The sequence below is a fragment of the Emydura macquarii genome, unplaced genomic scaffold (assembly GCF_026122565.2).
Source record: "Emydura macquarii macquarii isolate MOO-44397 ecotype Brisbane River unplaced genomic scaffold, CSIRO-AGI_Emac_v2 contig_295, whole genome shotgun sequence".
Taxonomy (NCBI): Eukaryota; Metazoa; Chordata; order Testudines; family Chelidae; genus Emydura; species Emydura macquarii.
In genome coordinates this window covers 5,968,379-5,986,545 of record NW_027130432.1, presented here as the reverse complement: position 1 = coordinate 5,986,545, position 18,167 = coordinate 5,968,379, and the positions used below count along the sequence as shown (strand labels likewise).

The 18,167-nt window shown below is 40.2% G+C and overlaps 1 protein-coding gene across 1 annotated transcript in view; it reads left to right on the top strand.

The window, feature by feature from the left end:
* Positions 1 to 18,167, top strand: part of RPGRIP1L (RPGRIP1 like) — a 146,250-nt gene that overhangs the window by 120,502 nt on the left and 7,581 nt on the right. The window contains exon 24 of the mRNA XM_067551131.1: positions 5,868 to 5,952. Within this exon, the coding sequence (XP_067407232.1) occupies positions 5,868 to 5,952 (85 nt within the window). The remainder of the gene's footprint in view (positions 1 to 5,867; positions 5,953 to 18,167) is intronic.

The window sequence follows — 18,167 nt, the reverse complement described above, 5'->3', positions numbered from 1 at the left end:
TTTTAAACAAAGTGCCTAACGACTCATGATTATGCAGCAAAAGAAGCAGAATCACCCATGAAGTCATCAATCTGTAGAATTACATAGAACTCCAACATCCAAACACAAGTTTAATGAGAAATCCTATAATTAGATGTGCATATATCTTTTGAACCCACCGCACTGTTTTAAGCATAATCTTTTTGCCAAACAGGAAGTTATCCACCTGTGATTAGCATTAATATGTTTGTTATTTCACAATATTTTATCCATTCTCTATGTTCCAGTATATTTTTAGCTAATATGGCTGCAGTTTGAAAGTGACTTGTTCAACTTAATTTTTTTTATAGATGACACCCACATTACTGCTGTAGTAAAGGCTGATAATATATTCATTCTGAGTCTGGAATTCTCAGTGACTTCATATTACTTCAAACTTGGTGTATTTGCTGAATTTTTATCCTTTTAACTACAAAAGTCTATTCATATCTTATTACTCAATCCAAGCTTGAGAAATATGATGTGGTCTTAATTTGAGTACTTGACAGTCTTGTCTACCTAAAGTATACAGGAACAGGTCAACTAATATGACAGTTCTGGCAAAATGAGGCGAGAACTTCAAGTTGAAATTACATAATTTTTTTTTTGAAAACCAAAATATGTAATCAGTATATAACCAATATATAATAGCCTCTATCAGCAGATATGAGAATGACTGACTGATTTTATGTACTATAATCCCTAAAGCACGTTAAGCCTGGTATATTAAGGATCCCATTACATGGCTTTTAGAAGTGCTGATTCAGTAAAGTTGGACTGTTAGACTAACAGCAGGTAGCAAATGAAGAAAAAAATAGAACTAGTGGATGAAATCCTGATCTCATTTAAGTCAATGGCAGAACTTCCTTTGACTTCAGTGGGGCCAGAAGCTGAATAACAGTGTGGACTGGAGATAGGAAAAAAACAAATGATTTGGTGATATTAATAAAAAGATTAGCAGTAGGACAGTTCTTAAACTATTCTAACAATCTGTATTATATTCATAATATTGCAATTTCTAGTCTTTTTTTTGTGATGAATCTCTATATTTGGTATTTTTTTCTTAAAGCCCCAGGTCCTGGAGTCATGTGATTATGTGAGAATCTCAGTTTTCATTTAAAAACTTTTTAAAAGTTTCCAGTGCTGATTGCTAAATCCTCAAGCCTCAAAAATCAGAATCCAGAATTTATCATATTTAAAATATCTCATGTTTTTTAAGTCAGTACCGTGATTTTGGGGGACCAGATTTGTGATTATTCAGTGTCTGGGATTGACAAACATTAATTGTTTTTAGCTTTGCTAATGGAAACCTGGCATTTCCTGGTTTTTCATTTTGATGTTGAAATGTATACTGTTTTAAAAACTTAGACTATCCTAGAAAATCACCCTTTAAAAGTACTTTTTTTCTTAATGGCTACAGTGTTCTAGTTTGCAGCACATTTCCAATATGGTTGCCTTATTCTCACTAGTGTTTTATTTTGGTAACTGGTCATCTAATTTCTACTTAATACTAGCTTTGCATATAAGGGAGAAGTCCTAAGTACAATAATCTAATAGTAATGAATTCAGTGTATATGTGTATGCGTGTGTGTGTGTATTTACTATAGTTTTACTCTATCTCTTGTTCATACCTCATTAGATTTGAGTGTGTGAACTATTTGGGGTTAATTGAATATTTTCTTTAATAAAAATGAGATTTACAGGGAGTGAAAGAAATGTACTTTGAGCTTAGAGGCAAACTAATGGTCTTCTAGATTTTGTGTGAAAAAATCACGATAAATCCACAAGTAATTTAAGAAATCATTAATTTTGGTAAATAAAACCTTTCTTAATTGAGTTTTTATTATTTTATTTATAACGTAAGCAGTATTACTGTTTTTTTTAAATGCCTTTGTCTGCTGACACAGAGGGATTTGTATGAATCTTTGGCTAAAAAGGAACAATTATTTTAATTGCTTAACTCTTACAATACCATCTCAACATTTGTGACTTCATATATAAGATAGCTGCAGACTATTATTAAATATTAATAGTTTAGATAATCTCAATTGATCAGTTCAGAGAAGATTCTGTCCACACAATTCCACAATGAATTCCCTATTTCTAGGCAGAAGCAGTGTAGTAGTGTTCCCTATCGATAATTCTTTGTAGTTCTCCATGAATGGAGCTCTGATGAACTCAGGAGACAGGGAAGGAAGCAAATCTCTTGGATTTTGGCACAGAAATCTTGGTGGAAGGTAATACAATTTAGAGCTCTATTATGTTACACTAAGTTCCCTATATAGCTGGTGTTGTCCTTTGTGGCAGGCTTTGCAGAGAAAAGAACCCAAAAATCCATTAGTATTTCCAAATTCTACAGCTCCCCAAAACCATCCAATGTAAGGGGATAGTTCAAAGAAAACTTAATGGCCTTTTCTTCTCCTCAGGCTCCTTCCTATAGTTTTTCTTTCATAGAAGGGAAGATCTGAGTCATAATAAGCAATTTATTCACATAGACTTTTCAATACAGGTGAAACATTTAGAATAAAATCAGTGTCTGCTAACTAGATGAATGCCATGTCAAAGTACACATTTCAAAGTGAACCTAGCTTTGATTTCATACTATCTGAAAAGTCAGAGGAGCATTTTGAGGATCCAAGCAAAGCCCACATTTTGTTTGACCTGGAATAGATAGGCACATTGAGATTTGACTCTTAATTTCATAGTGGTAAAAATATATTTTCAGGACAATAAAAAAGATCAAGTTTAGTTGACAGACATTGATAATAAGGAAACAGCATTCATATTTCATAGGGATGGAAGATATTGCTATGAGAATGCTGAGCAGGCAAGAAAGTGGTTAGGAAATAAGATTAATGATAGCAGGTCTGAAGAATGTTATCATGGCTGTATATAAACCTTCTAGGGAATTGACAATAGAATGGAAAAGATTAATGAAATCTTCCAAAGTTTTTATGAGACTTATACAGATCGGAAGCCTTTGTCTTTGAGGGGTGAACAATTGATTATGTGGACAAAATAGAATTATGTTAGTAGATGAAGAGGATTCAGAACTTCTGAATTCATGGTTAATGGTGGGATACATTTTCATTTCAAAATAAATTAATGAAGGGGCTGATATCTAAGGGAAGATGGTTTCCTCGGTAAAATTGTGCAACAATGTTATGCCAATATTAGCCCTAATATCAGAAAGCAATCTTGATTATACTGTTCAAAGAGATGGTTCCTTTCTTCCACCACACACCAACACTATATGAGGCACCAATTCCTCATAATTGTGATGGGACCCCTGTTTCAGCATTTACAGTAAATACTTATCACAGATGTCCCAGCAAGTACTAAAGAACTTAAACGCAATCTGTTAAACTGATGTTATGGTGACTGTCTTGGAATACACTGTACCAGTAATCTTTAATGAGGTACAAGAGTTTTTAAATCTTTCAGGTTTTATTGTTACTTTGGAACAAATTGAAAATTATTGTTCTGGATACAAACTGTTGTTAGTGTTAGATGATCTTCCAACTATTGGACACAAATATGAGATGCTGTATGCATTGGAGCAATGTTATAATCCTGAATTCTGAGCAGTAGTATGGGTTGACTTGAAAGCATATTTATTCACCACTAAATCTAAAAATCTAAAGTTTCTCATCACTATGGTTAGACATCCTCCACCCACAGTTGCATGGGTTTCTTAAGATAGACACTGTATATGCTAGATTCTCCATAGATGAGAAATGAATTCAGACTGTTCAGCTTTGAAAATGGATTTTCATTATAATAGAATACTTTGATTTAGAATTAGTAGATTTAGGAAACTCCAGCCAGGGATGGGAAGCAGTTGGTGATGTGGAGGCTCCTTTGAAATTGTTTGGTTGTCCATTTGTCTGCCTGCTGCCTCCCCATCAGTTCCATCAGCTGTCCCTGGAGCTTTCAGCCATGCAAATAGCCAGGCACCCACACACCCATAGGAATAACAAATGGCAGTGATAACTTATTTTGCTATCTGCCAATGTAAATAGACAGAGATGCTGAAGATGGAGGACTAAAGATAGGATTTGGGGATCTGACAGACTATGGTCGACTCCTATGAACTATTGATTTTCTGCTTCCATTTAACCGGAGGCTGCTAAAATGCTGGTGTGATTGCAGGAATATTCCAGATCTCAATGATATTGGCTGTTACCTGGAGGTAACATAGTAATAAGGGTGCTTGTTCCTTTGCTCCTTCTGGAGAGATGCTATGTTCATATAAATAACTGGAAAAACTGAAGACCCCAAGACTCTGTAAAGTATGCTTCTTGTAGCAAGCCTCCTCTTCATAAAGATTTTAGAAGCCCGTCTGTGAGGAATTAGATTGAGCCTCCACAGAACTCTTCTCTCAACTTTGAACTTCTGGATCCAAATTCTCCCTAGTCCCGAGTAGGATGAATAATTCCCATTGAAGTAAATGAGTGCTACTCATACCTGGGGAGTGGAAGGGGAAGAAATCAGGCACCCAAGAGTGTAAAGTGTAGACTCCTGCCAGCATAAGGTGAGGGAAGAGAACTCCTTAATGTGAGATGGAAAGAGGAAGGGGTATTCTTGTGTGTGTATCATATGGTGGTGATGAGAGGGAGGGTAAAGGGATTTCTTAGTGGTGGAGGGAGCTTAGGGAAGAACCACCTTAAACAGGAGGAAAGCAATTTCTCTTCACATCTCCCACACATGATCTTCCAAACATTCCAGTGGGAGATAAAGGAGTGGTGAGACCCTCCATCCCTGCAGGCGTGAGTTCAGCAGGGGAACTAGGACTGTTCATGTGAATGGAGAGGAAAAAAACTAATAGATGCAACATCTGTCATATATGTTAGAGATGAAACAGACTTAGGAGGTCCCATCCAGCCTGACCCGTGGAAGCCAATGGAGGGGTATTCTCTACAATATGATTTCCACTGCTTTAAATAGTTTAGTTTTAATTGTCCCTGATGGGGACATTTCCTTTGGAAGCCTGTTCCACTCTAATACATCTCCTTTTCAGGAAGTTTCTCAACCTGAAATCTTTCTTAATTTCATTTCTTTATTCCTAGTTTCACATCCATGCACAGAATCTAAATAATTCCTCCCCCCCCTTGCTTTTTAAACCCTTCTAATTCTTGTAGACTGTTACCAGGTCCTAAGAAAGAGGCCCCTTTCCAGTGAAGGAACTCCATGCCAGAAACCTTCATATGGAATTTTCTAAAACCCTTTTTCTAATTTTCTCATCATGGTTTTATCTAGTGGGGTTTTGCTGTCTGTCACATTAGTGGTACAAAAAATTTAAATATGGATTGGTGGTGGATGTGTTTTTAAACTAAAACAAGACTTTATTTTAATAAACATCAGGCTTGTGGATTTCCTCAGTCTGCTGGTCTAGATGCCTCTCTTATTGCGTGTTGTGGCAGGACAGAAGGATTAAATTACTGAGGCTGTCAGAAAGGATAAGCATTCTGCCATACATTATCATCACTAGCTTCTTGGGTGAAAGAAAATGCAGTAAATCCCCTCAAATACAAAGCAATAAAGACCACTGGCTTTTACAGTCATGACTGCCAGTGCCATTAACAAAAAATGACAGCTATGTGGCACACTTAGATGCTGCTTCTATCGTTTCTGACAGTGTGCACATAAAGCTGCCAGTGACATGACATTAGATCACATGACTGTTCAGATTTAATTTTGTCTTTCATTGTTGCTTTTCTTAGGAACCACTGAGGAAGGAAATTTGTTTTTTCTCATCTCCTTTTCTCTAAACACCAAAAACAACATTATTCTAATTTTATTTATAACTAATTATCATATTCATTTGGGGATTTTGGTTTGCTTTCTAGTGATTCACGTGGATAAGGTGAATAACCATGCAAGGAGAGAATTCCTAAAGTCTGTACTTCAAGAATCAGAGTTGAATACTGGCAGGTAAATATTGGTGATGAAACACTTTAGACAATGTCTTTGTAAATACATGCATATAGTCTGTGATATGGCATACTTTGTAATAATTTCTTTTGAGGAAATATCCCTGAGAAATTGGTAGAAGTTAGCACCAACTCAGGATAGCTTAAGATTGATCTTAACTTCCCAGTGGCATGTTATAACTGCAAATTGTAGTTAATGTTGACTGCAATATAAAGCAGAGCTGGTGCTCTGCTATAATATTTTACATTTTATGGCATGTGATATGCCTTCCAGTAACATGAATTGCATGTATCACACTGGCTTGTCAGCTGTGGAATGCCACCTAAATTTTGATGTGATGACATGCCTATCCCTTCAATGCGTGGCTTTTCATGTGCCTTGAAATGATGCAACCCTCTCTCACTGTTTGTAAAAGCAATTTCCAGTCTGTCACATTTTGTTCAACATGCAATGTTCTGGGAAAGTTAAGTAAATGAATATTATCAATGTTATATCTGTGACAGATTTAAAAATGCCGTTCTGAACTAAGATAATCCATTTATTGCTTGCTGAACTCCAAGTCTTCTAGGGAGTGTAGCAAATCCACAGGGTGTCCCTGAGTCCTGTATCTAAAACTGTATGTAAGTTCATGTAGCAGACTGCTCTCTGTTAGCTAGACACATGACAAAGTTTGTGCATAAATTAATCATACTAAAGCTAGTTGTAATTTACTATATATATTTAGGTCCAAACTTCTTTGGATGGTAGCATGTATATTTATTTTTTACTAAAAACAAACAAAAAACCCAACAACACTTGTTCAGTTTTCTTTTGGAGGACAGCCATCACAAATATGGAGGACCCACTGATGTGATCCATGCCGTTTACAGGATGGTAGAATACCTGCTGATTGTATTTGAAGTGTAGGGTCATTTAATTATTTACACAGTCACAGATACCATTAGTTGCCATGGATCAGTTTAGAAGTTAAAGTGCTCTCTAAAGCCACATCTACAATATAAATACAACAATTAATTCTCATTGACATTTTCATAGATTTTTAACATAACATATTTGATAACAAGCGGCAAAGCCGAAGTTGTGTGATGTGTCCCAATCTTATAATCATGGCAGTGATTACCATGCTACTGAAAATAATTAATTTCACATTGTATTTTTATGTTCTTTTGCCATTCTATATTTACATGTAAACAAATATAGTTTAACATGGCAGTTGACATATTCAAAGAGGATTTTTTTGGCTATTAGAAAATGTTTTCAAATTAACTCAAGTATTCTCCATGTTTCCTACTATTCTACTTCTTCATGTAGAAAATTGCGTTCCTAAGGTTCATTTTGGTTCTATACTTAAATAAATGGCTTTATTGGCAGAAACCACAATGACATTTGGCATTCAGCTCTATGCCATTTTATACATTATCAACCAAGAAGGAGAATGTGCAGCTAAATAGAATGCTTTACTATATTTAACATATGAGCAATAGGTAATCTGAGAACATGAGGGCCATGCCTGGAATCCCATTTAGGTTAGTAATTGTAGAGTACTACACAATTTTCCTTTCTATGAGGCCTTACTATCTCTCTTCAGAAAACTCTTTTTTAATCAGGAAAAGGCTTTGTCATTACAACACAGAACTCAGTCAGAAGACCCGAGTCTCCTGCTTTCTCCTCCACAGGCATATTGTATAACCTTGACAAAGTCATCTAACCCCTCTGAGCCTCTTTTTCTACTTAACTTCCGTACACATGTTGTAAGGCCCTATTTCATTACTGTTTCTCAAATTTTTGGAAAGCATGGATGAAAGTGCTATAGAAGTTAATATCTATTTTGATTTTTGTGCAGTGTTGTAGCTGTATTGGTCTCAGGATATTAGAGTGACAAGATAGGCGAGGCATTATCTTTTAAAAAATATTACCTCTCTCACTTTGTCTCCATTTTGATTTTATTTATTAAACCCACCAGTTATTATTTATTAAAATTCCCCTCTGCCATGAAATCTTCAAATCACTCAGCAGTGGTTAGGTAGTTGGTAGACATAGATCACAGTCCATAACACCTACCATAATTGTCTCATTGTTACCTTGTCCTCTTCTTATCCCACCCCCAAAGTCTGTCTGTCTCTGTTTCTCTCTACCCGTTGTCTCTTGTCTTATATTCATGGGTGTGTATAGTGCTTAGAACTGTGGGGTTGGACCTCTAGGCTGTACTCAGAACAATAATGAATAATAATAATTTATTAATTTCTCTGTTGCTGTTAATGGTAGTTCTGTATATGGAGTACTCACTGTTTAAAGGAATTCTGTTTAAAATTCCTTAATCCCTCATCCCGCCTTTGACCTACAAGCTTTGTTTAGGTATTCACTCTATTCCCTTGGAATTTCTATAAAATATTTCTCAATATGGAATCTTTAACAAGATGGCAAGGTCTTCACCCACCCTATTAGCAGGTAGTGGACCTCTGCATGGAAATGCTGATAGATTTCTGCTGACTCATTGGTAGCAGATTAGCCTACTAAACTACAGAAAGGGAATGTAGGAGTGGTTCTCTGGGCAGATGGAACTAGAGTCCGTGAAAGAGGACCTAGAAGGAAGCATTAGAACAGCCTCACATGGATGAGAAATTTTATCAATGTGTTGCTATTTTAACTGCCAATAAAAGGAATCCTACAAAGATGGTTGAGTTTGATCACTAGCCCATGATACGTGTGTATTCTGTGCTTGAGCAGAGTAAGGATTCTATTGGTTCACAATCCCCTCCTCTATCTTCACCATCCCAATCACATAACTGATTTCTTCAAGTTGTTTGAGTAACCCCCTGAATCACTTTGGCTGCACTCTGTGTTTTTAAGACTAAGTGCACAGTATTCCAAACACCTTTGTTGGTCTCTTTTAGAGAGTTTGAATAGTTTCCTCTGGCGTTCATTTGATACTTCTCTTTTGTCTCCAAGAATTATTTTCTTTTTTGTTTGGGGTTTTTTTTTTAAACATTTTTATTTACTTATTTATTTATTTGCTGCTGTTGCTTAGCACTATGCCAAAGATTTTAGAGTTGTGTGCACCATAATCCACCAGATCTTCTGTCTTCTTAATGTAGCTTTGGAGATATTTTTTCTTATTTTCGTCCTCTTTTTTCCTTATTTTCAATATATGTTTGTTGGTAGCTAAAAACAGACAATTAAGTAAAGGAACTAAATGTTAAATATTTATTTTTAGCTGAACACAAATATTCAACACGATAAAATCATATTACAATAGTTGCTAATACCTTTAAGGGCTTTTAGGAGGATTTTTTATATTTTATTTAAGGTATCATCTCTCATTGACCTGGATTTTGTGCAACTTGATTTTCTCATTTTGGATCATGGTTATTGAAAAAATTTTAAGTGGTAAAGTTTACAAGCATTCATGGTTTAAACAACATTGCCAAGACATATCAAAATAGCAGTTAGCTCTGAATTCCTGTCATTCGGTCAGTCCCAGTGTTTTTGGCCTCTGAACAAGCCACTAATTCAAGTCAGCTCCAACAGAACACTACAATTATATGTTTAGAAGGAAAGTAATACTTGGATGCAGTGACTAAAATTTCAGTTTGCAGAAGAAATGCAAACATTTTGTATAGCTGTTGGGCTAAAATATTAGGGATGAGCAAGTAGGCTCTTATTTGCATTGAATTATAATTGTGTTCAGAGGTCTTACCAAATACACCATATTTAGATTTTTTTTTTTAAATGTACAGTGGATACACAGTAATGGAGATAAAATATTAACTATGTTTAACGGGAATAAGGGCAGCAGCATGAGAGCAGAGAAAAAAGGAAAATTAATATTTTTTCTTTTTGTTATGGCTGTTGATGGATAGTGGCAAAAGACACAGGGATGGGCCAGGTAGGGCACAGCAAAAGGAAACAGAATAGGCAAAAAGTTTGCCAGGTATGTATCAAGCATTCAGTGCATGCAGCTGCAGCAGCACAAGGCGGGTAAAGAGAAGATCAGAACTGATTTTTTTTTTTTTTTTAAATTGTAATATGTCTTTGTATCCTTATGAGATTTTCATAGCATTATTGACTAAGATAGGTATCACTCTTTACTGAGCATGGTAGCTAAAGAAGGACTCTAATTAATGCATATTGGAGATCCACATTGAGATGCACTTGCTATGTATTTATACATGGCTGCTGGATTTAATTATTATCCAGCTTTGAACACCAAATGCACAACACTCCATTACAAAGATGTTATTCTGGGGCAGCAGGCTTTGGGCTCTAACTTTTGTTGTTTTGGAACAGGAAATAGTGGTGTTTTTCTTGGCTGGAATATTCTCTCCTAGTAACTATTTCAGATGTGCAAATGCCCAAATATCTTACAGCTGAATATTTTGTAATTGGCATTTGGAAATTTTGCTTCATTGAATATGGCTAATATTTCTGCTATCTAGCAGATTTATTATTTGGTTTGCCCATCCTCTATAGCTCTATCATCTATTTATCATGATTCAGTTTAATGCCAAGAGAATGAGTGACCTTTACATTTTGTTTTGTGTCTAGAGTTAACTACGTGGCATAACATGGAAATAAAGCAGCAGATCTTCTGCTTGATGAGTTTCTGTAGTACAGAAAGATTTAACCAAAGCAGATTTAAGTAAAACTCTGATTACATTTAATGAATCATTTTTCAGACTGAAGAATACATATTCTAGCTAAGATTAAAAACCTCATATGGAAACTGATTATTCCAGATCCTTTTTTTCCCTCCTTCCCCCTCTGGAGACAAAATTTATTTGCCATTTCAAACAAATCGCCAATAACATAAGAATGGCCATACTGGATCAAACGAATAGTCCAGCTAGTCCAGTATCCAGTCATCTGACAATGGCCAATGCCAGATGCTTCAGAGGGAATGAACAGAACAGGTAATCATCAAGTGATCCATCTCCTGTTGCCCATTCCCAGCTTCTGACAACAGAGGGTAGGGACACTTCAGAGTATGGTTTTGCATCCCTGACTATCCTGACTAATAGCCATTGATGGACTTATCCTCCATGAACTTATCTAGTTCTTTTTTTAATCCTCTTATAGTCTTGGCCTTCACAACATCCCCTGGCAGAGAGTTCCACAAGTTCCACAAATGACTGTGCATTGTGTGAAGAAATACTTACTTTTTTTCGTTTTAAACCTGCTGCCTATTAATTTCATTTGGTGACCCCTATCTCTTGTGATATGAGAGAGAGTAAATAACACTTTCTTATTTACTTTCTCCATACCAGTCATGACTTTATAGACTTCTATCATATCCCCACTTAGTTGTCTCCTTTCCAAGCTGAAAAGTGCCAGTCTTATTAATCTCTCCTCATATAGAAGCTGTTCCATACCCTTAATCATTTTTGTTGCCCTTTTCTGTACCTTTTCCAATTCCAATATATCTTTTTTGAGATGGGGCGACCAGATCTGTTCGCAGCATTCAAGGTACAGGCATACCATGGATTTATAAAGAGGCAATATGGTATTTTCTGTCTAATTATCTCTCCTTTTCCTGATGATTCCCAATATTCTGTTAGCTTTCTTAACTGCCGCTGCACATTGAGTGGATGCTTTCAGAGAACTATCCACAATGACTCCAAGATCTCTTTCTTGAGTGGTAACAGCTAATGTAGACCCCCAACGTTTTATATGTATAGTTGGGATTATGTTTTCAAGCATGCATTACTTTGCATTTATCAACATTGAATTTCATCAGCCATTTTGTTGCCCAGTCATCCAGTTTTGTGAGATCCCTTTGTAATGCTTCGCAGTCTGCTTTGGACTTAATTATCTTGAGTAGTTTTTGTATCATCTGCAAATTTTGCCACCTCACTATTTACTCCTTTTTCAAGATCATTTATGAGTATATTGGACAGTACAGGTCCCAATAGAGACCTTTGGGGGACACCACCATTTACCTTTCTCCTTACTGAAAACTGACCATTTATTCATACCCTTTGTTTCCTATCTGCATCAGGAGAGGATCTTCCCTCTTATCACAGCTTTGTTTAAGAACCATTGGTGAGGAATCTTGTCAAAGGCTTTCTGAAAATCTAGGTACACTATATCCACTGGATCTCCCTTGCACATGCTTGTTAACCCCCCCTCAAAGAACTCTAGTAGTTTCTATATAGTCTCACGGAGCTCCATCTGTTGCTCCTTCCTTTCTGGTAGTTTGGTGAGGCATGATTTCCCTTTACAAAAACCATATTGACTCTTCCCCAATAAATAGTGTTCATCTATGTGTCTGATAATTCTGTTCTTTATTATATTTTCAACCAGTTTCCCTGGTACTGAAAATCGGCTTAATGAACAAAGGTCAGCACAGTAAAAAAAACCCCTTCTTCTTTGAGTGATGGTCCCATGTGGATTCCATCGTGGGTGCACATGCGCGCCATGTGCCAGAGCCAAAACTGTTGAAAGCAGTGTCCATTGACCCATGTGCACACTTCACATTGTCTATGTGGTATGTCCAAGGTCTTATGTGGCTGCACGGGTCAACGCGATCAGTTTCCTCTTACTGTCACATGGCTAGAGTCAGAACATTCTCTTCTCCTCATTAGAACCTGCGTAGCAAGTAAACGTTTTTGTTAGCAATTAGAGTTGTTAGTATTTAGTCTTAGCATAATGTTAAAAAAAGAAATTTATAATTAGACAAGTTATCCAAGTTCCCCACACCACCTTTTTTCATGTGGGGGAGTATGCCAAAACAAGCCAGTTTTAAAAACTGCGCCACATGCCCTTGGTCTTTCTCTGTGAGTGATGAGCACCAACGCTGTGTATACTGTTTGGAGGAATCCCATATAGTCTCACGGAGCTCCATCTGTTGCTCCTTCCTTTCGAGAACCCAAGAGGTGAGACAATTCAGGCTTCGAAAATTCCTAATGGAAGAAACAATGTGTCCGTGTGCGCACCAGGAGGTGGCACTGGTGGACCAGTTGACACACCCGTCAGAGCCGGTGACTCCAGCACCACCAACTGCATCGGTACACATAAGAAAAGACATGGCCACAGGCACAAAGGCGGATGCCCAAGAGTGACCATCTCTAAACACCGCGTTCCCTCCCCAAGCCACGATCAGCCGGGTGAGAAGTTGCATGCGGACTCAGCAACTCCAGCACCCAAAAGAGCAAAGACGGACAAGAAATCAAAACACATTGCCAGCCTGACCACTTCCGGAGCCTCCATGGACTATAGACTATCACCAAGGCTGCTGGTCCCGGTACCATGCACTCTAGGCCACTCATCACCGTTAACCTCCACGGCAGAACTCTTATAGCCTATGGAGGGCTCCACATGCAAGGAGACACAGAGTGCCCCGTCTCCGTCTGATGAACCATTATTATTGTACCACCAACCAGTACCACCATATTTTATGGCTCTGACAGGACCACTGGCCCCACAGCAACCGTTGGCCCCACATCCTCTGTCGGGCCCGCAACATCCACAGGCTGTGCAACCTCCATTGGACCCGCTTACATCAATGGCACTGCCGCTACCAGAGCTACTGGACTCCAGTTGGTCATCTGAACCAAAACAGCACTTCTCCCTGGAACGCAGCCCGCAACAATACCATGCACCCCTGTAAGTGCCAGCGCAACAATGGTTCAGATACCCACAGGGCCCATACACAAGATTGGATCACAGACCCTACTGGCAGGGATGGGATCCATACTACGATCAGGCAACAATCTCTCATCCTCCATCAGTATATACCAGACCATTGGTATCTGGAGAACAGCGAGGGGCTGCGGCACCACTGGTATCATCAGAACCAACAGAATCAACGGATCCACCACCTCCTATGGGAGCTTTGTCATCACTGGATGATGCCATCATTCCATCATCCATATCTCCACTGGATGATCATGGCCAATATCTGGAACTCCTAAGACACATAGCAACAACCCTGAAATTGCTAGTGGACGATGTCACGGAGTCACAGGATGAATTCCTGGACATCCTTCAACCAGTGGGCCCATCCAGGATAGCATTGCCAATTCACAAGACCATCTTATACATCCAGTGCAAGCAATCTGGCACACCTCAGCATCCTGCGCTCCAACACCCAAGCGCACAGAATGCAGGTACCTGATTCTGGTGAAAAACACCAATTTCTTCTTCATGTACTTGCTGCCCAACTCACTTGTGGTCCAAGCCACGGTGCAATAAGCCAGACAGAAACATCTCAGAGCCACTCCCCCAGAACAGGCCGCGAAGAAGCTAGACCTTGTCGGCCACAAGATATATTTATCTGCAGGCCTCCAGTTCCGTATAGCCAGCTATCAGGCCATATTGGCTAAGTATGATTTCAAATCTTACTCCAGCTAGCAGAATTCCAGGTTTCACTACCAGAAGAAAAACGTGTGGAATTCTAAGCCTTAATCGAGGAAGGCAAATTGGTCTCCAAAGTCTCACTCCAGGTGGCAGTGGATGCCTCAGACACAGCAGCACGATCCCTAACATCTGGTTTTATGCTGAGGCGACACTTGTCCAGACGACCCTAGAGGTCCAGACGACCCTAGAAGTTTTGCCATTTGACAATCAAAAGTTGTTCAGTGACAAAACAGATGAGAGCCTTCACTCCTTGAAGGACTCCAGGGCCACATTTTGATCACAGGGTCTTTATATCCCAGTCCCCACGAGATTTCAACACAGGCAAGTATATTGACTTCAGTATCAATTCCGACCCACTTACCAAACCTACCAGCCTTACCCTCCACGTGCACAGGAGCAGCACCACCGCTGGCTATGGTCACAGCGTCCTCGACACTCCACTGTCACCATGACTGTGAACCCCTCACCGATGTTCACTACAACATTTTTGACTCTCAACAAGAGAACCGCTAACCCCTCCCCAGCTCGATCTCGGTTCCCCTCCTCCCTTTCAATCCAGAGTCCGTCTTGCTCCCTTTTACAACAACTGGAGCCAGATCACCACCAACCAATGAGTCCTAGACATCATACGACAAGGCTACTCCATAGAATTCCACACCTTTCCGCCATGCCATTCACCACAGGAAACCAAGTAGACATAAATTGGATCCATCTACAGCACAAGGAGACGCTGACGTTGTTCCAGAAAGATGCCGTAGAGCAAGTCCCCTCCCGCTATTGGAACCACAGGTTCTACTCCCCATACTTCCTCATTCCAAAGAAAGAAGGAAACCTGAGACCCATCTTTGACCTGTTCCATTTTCAAATGGTAACAGTAACAGTATCTCAAATCACCATCTCTCTCAAACATGGGGCCTGGTTCATGGCTCTCGATATGAAAGACACTTATTTTCACGTGGACATGCACTCAACCCATCACAAATTCCTCCGCTTCCAAATCAGACAATCACACTATCAGTTCCGCGTCCTCCCCTTTGGGGTAGCTGCTGCACTGCGGGTATTCACAAAGGTCTTTACAGTGATAGTGGTGGTGTACATGCAAAGATTGGGTCACTCCCTGTTCCGTTACCTAGATGATTGGTTATTGGTGGCGTCGTCACGTGAACACCTGCTAGTGATTATCCAGACTTTACAAGATCTGTTCACCGACCTTGGCATGTGCATCAACAAGGACAAATCCACTCTCATACCCACCAAAAAGCTCACGTTTATTGGAGCCATGCTGGACACTCAAGTAGCGCGAGTATTTTTCCCCAAAGACTGCTACAAATATCATTACACAATTACAACACCATCCACGCATGTGTGTTTGTCTGTGTGTCTCACTCCTTGGACACATAGCAGCATCCACATTAGTCATCCAGTGTCAGCCTGGCTTCATATGTGCTGCCTGCAACATTGACTCATTGACTATGGACAGTTACAACCCTCAGAAGGATTACCTGAACAAATGGGTTTCACTCCCTTTTCAAGTGCTAGCCTCCCTGGCATGGTGGCGAGATCCCTCCAGAGTTCTGGTGGGCATACCTGTCCACCAACCCAAACCAGACACGATCCTGGTAATAGACATGTTACTTGTGGACTGGGGCGCCCATGTACAGGGCCACATGGCACAAGGGTTGTGGTCCCGCAGAGAGGCGTAGATGCATATCAATATCCTAGAAATGAGAGCGAGTCTACGTGCCTATCACGTCCTCCTCCCCTACTTCAGGGCAAGCATGTCTAACTCCTGACGGACCACATGTCAACAGTATTCTATGTGAACAAACAAGGGGGACCCTATCCCTATGCCAAGAAGCAGTCCACCTGTGGAACTGGTGCCTGCAGCACAATATCACATTACAGGTGACACACTTACCTGGGACAGACAATGTCCTTGCAGATGAGCTGAGTCACTCCTTCCATTGCTCTCATGAATGGGAACTCCACAACCCCATTCTCCGGGACATCTTCCAGTGGTGGGGAACCCCCACAGGGGATCTCTTTGCCTTGGCAACAAATAGCAAACTCCCTATCTTCTGCTCCAGGGGCTTGTTAGGATAGGGATCAAAGGGGGACGCCTTCCTCATTCTATGGACGCCAGGCCTCTGATATGCCTTCCTTCCCATTCCGCTCATTCCTTGGGTACTCAGCAAACTGAACAAGACCAAGCACAGGTTATACTTATATCCCCATCGTGGTCCAGACTACACTGGCACTTGGACCTACTGCACCTATCGACCCGCCCTCCAGTTCCTCTCCCCCTCCTACTGAACCTGTTCACTCAACAACACGGCCGCATCCAACACCCCAGTCTGACATCACACCACCTCATAGCATGTATTTGGCTGGAGCTGCTTCTCCTCAGTGTGATAGGTACTCACAAACAGCCAACGTCTTGTGACCAGAGCTTGTTACCAAGCCAAATGGTGATGGTTTACTCAATAAGCTTTAGATAGACATCACTTGTTATCAACCATGCCTGTTCTGTCCTGGACTACTTCCACAACCTACAACAGTCAGGCCTTGCGCATTCCTCCATAAAAGTTTTAGCGCTTTCCTCCCCTCTGTGGATGACTCTTCTGTCTGTAGCCACCCAACCGTCACTAGATGTCTATGGAATTTACTTAACTTGTTCCATCTGGAACCTCACCTTGGCCTGGGACCTCAATCTAGTCCTTTCAACACTCACAAGGCCACCGTTTGAACCCCTATCCTTCTGCTCCTTACTTACCTGTCTTCTTCCTAAGGTAGCCTCCCAGTTCCACCTCAACCAGGTTATTCACCACCCCATTTTCTACCCAAAACCTCACTCTTCCAGCAGGGAGAGAACCTTACACTCCTTCAATGTCAGACGTGCGATGGCTTATATCCAATGCACCCGCCCCTTCAGGACCTCACCAAGACTCTTTGTGGCAATAGCGGACCACTGCAAGGGGCGTGCGCTATCTTCCCAAAGTATCTCTAAGTGGATTGTTCACTGCATCACAGAGTGCTACTCTCTCTGATAAGTCCAAATCCCACCAAGTATCAGGGCACACTCCACAAGAGCACAGGTGACGACGAAGGCCTTCCTTGCCAACGTTCCATGGCAAAACATTTGCAAAGCAGTGACTTGGACCTCAGTATATATGTTCACGGCTATTACGCTTTGGCTAACACTGCGTCCATTGATGCGCCAGTGGGCACTGCAGTCCTAAAAACTCTGGCATCCACAGAGTCCTAGCCCTGCTTCCATATTAATTACTGCTCACTACGCTTCCCACGATGGAATCCACATAGGGACCATCACTAGAAGAAGAAGGGGATGTTACTTACTGTAACTGATGGTTCTTTGAGATGTATTGTCCCTATCTAGATTCTAGTCCCGCCCCACATCCCCCTCTGCTTAGGGCTTGATGCCTGTTAATGAGAGGAAACTGAAGGGGTGTCAACCTGTGCAGCTATATAAGACGTCGGACATACCATGTGGATGATGCAAGGCATGCTCCGGGTCGACGGACACTGCTTTCAACAGTTCCGGCTCTGGCGCATGGTGATGGAATCCAGATAGGGAACACACATCTCGAAGAACCATCAGTTACAGTAAGTAACCTCCCCTTCTGTAGTGCCTTACATTTTATAAGCATAATACCACGAGTGCTCATAAAAAGCTTTGAGAGTTATATGGGAATAATCACCATTTTATAAATTCGGAAACTGAAGTAGAGAAGTAAATGATTGAACAATATGAGTCAATAGAGGAGTTGAGCTAAGAATTTAGAAGGTTCTGGCTCTGAGAGCTATGTTCGGTCCTGTAGACAATTCTGCTTCTCCTAATA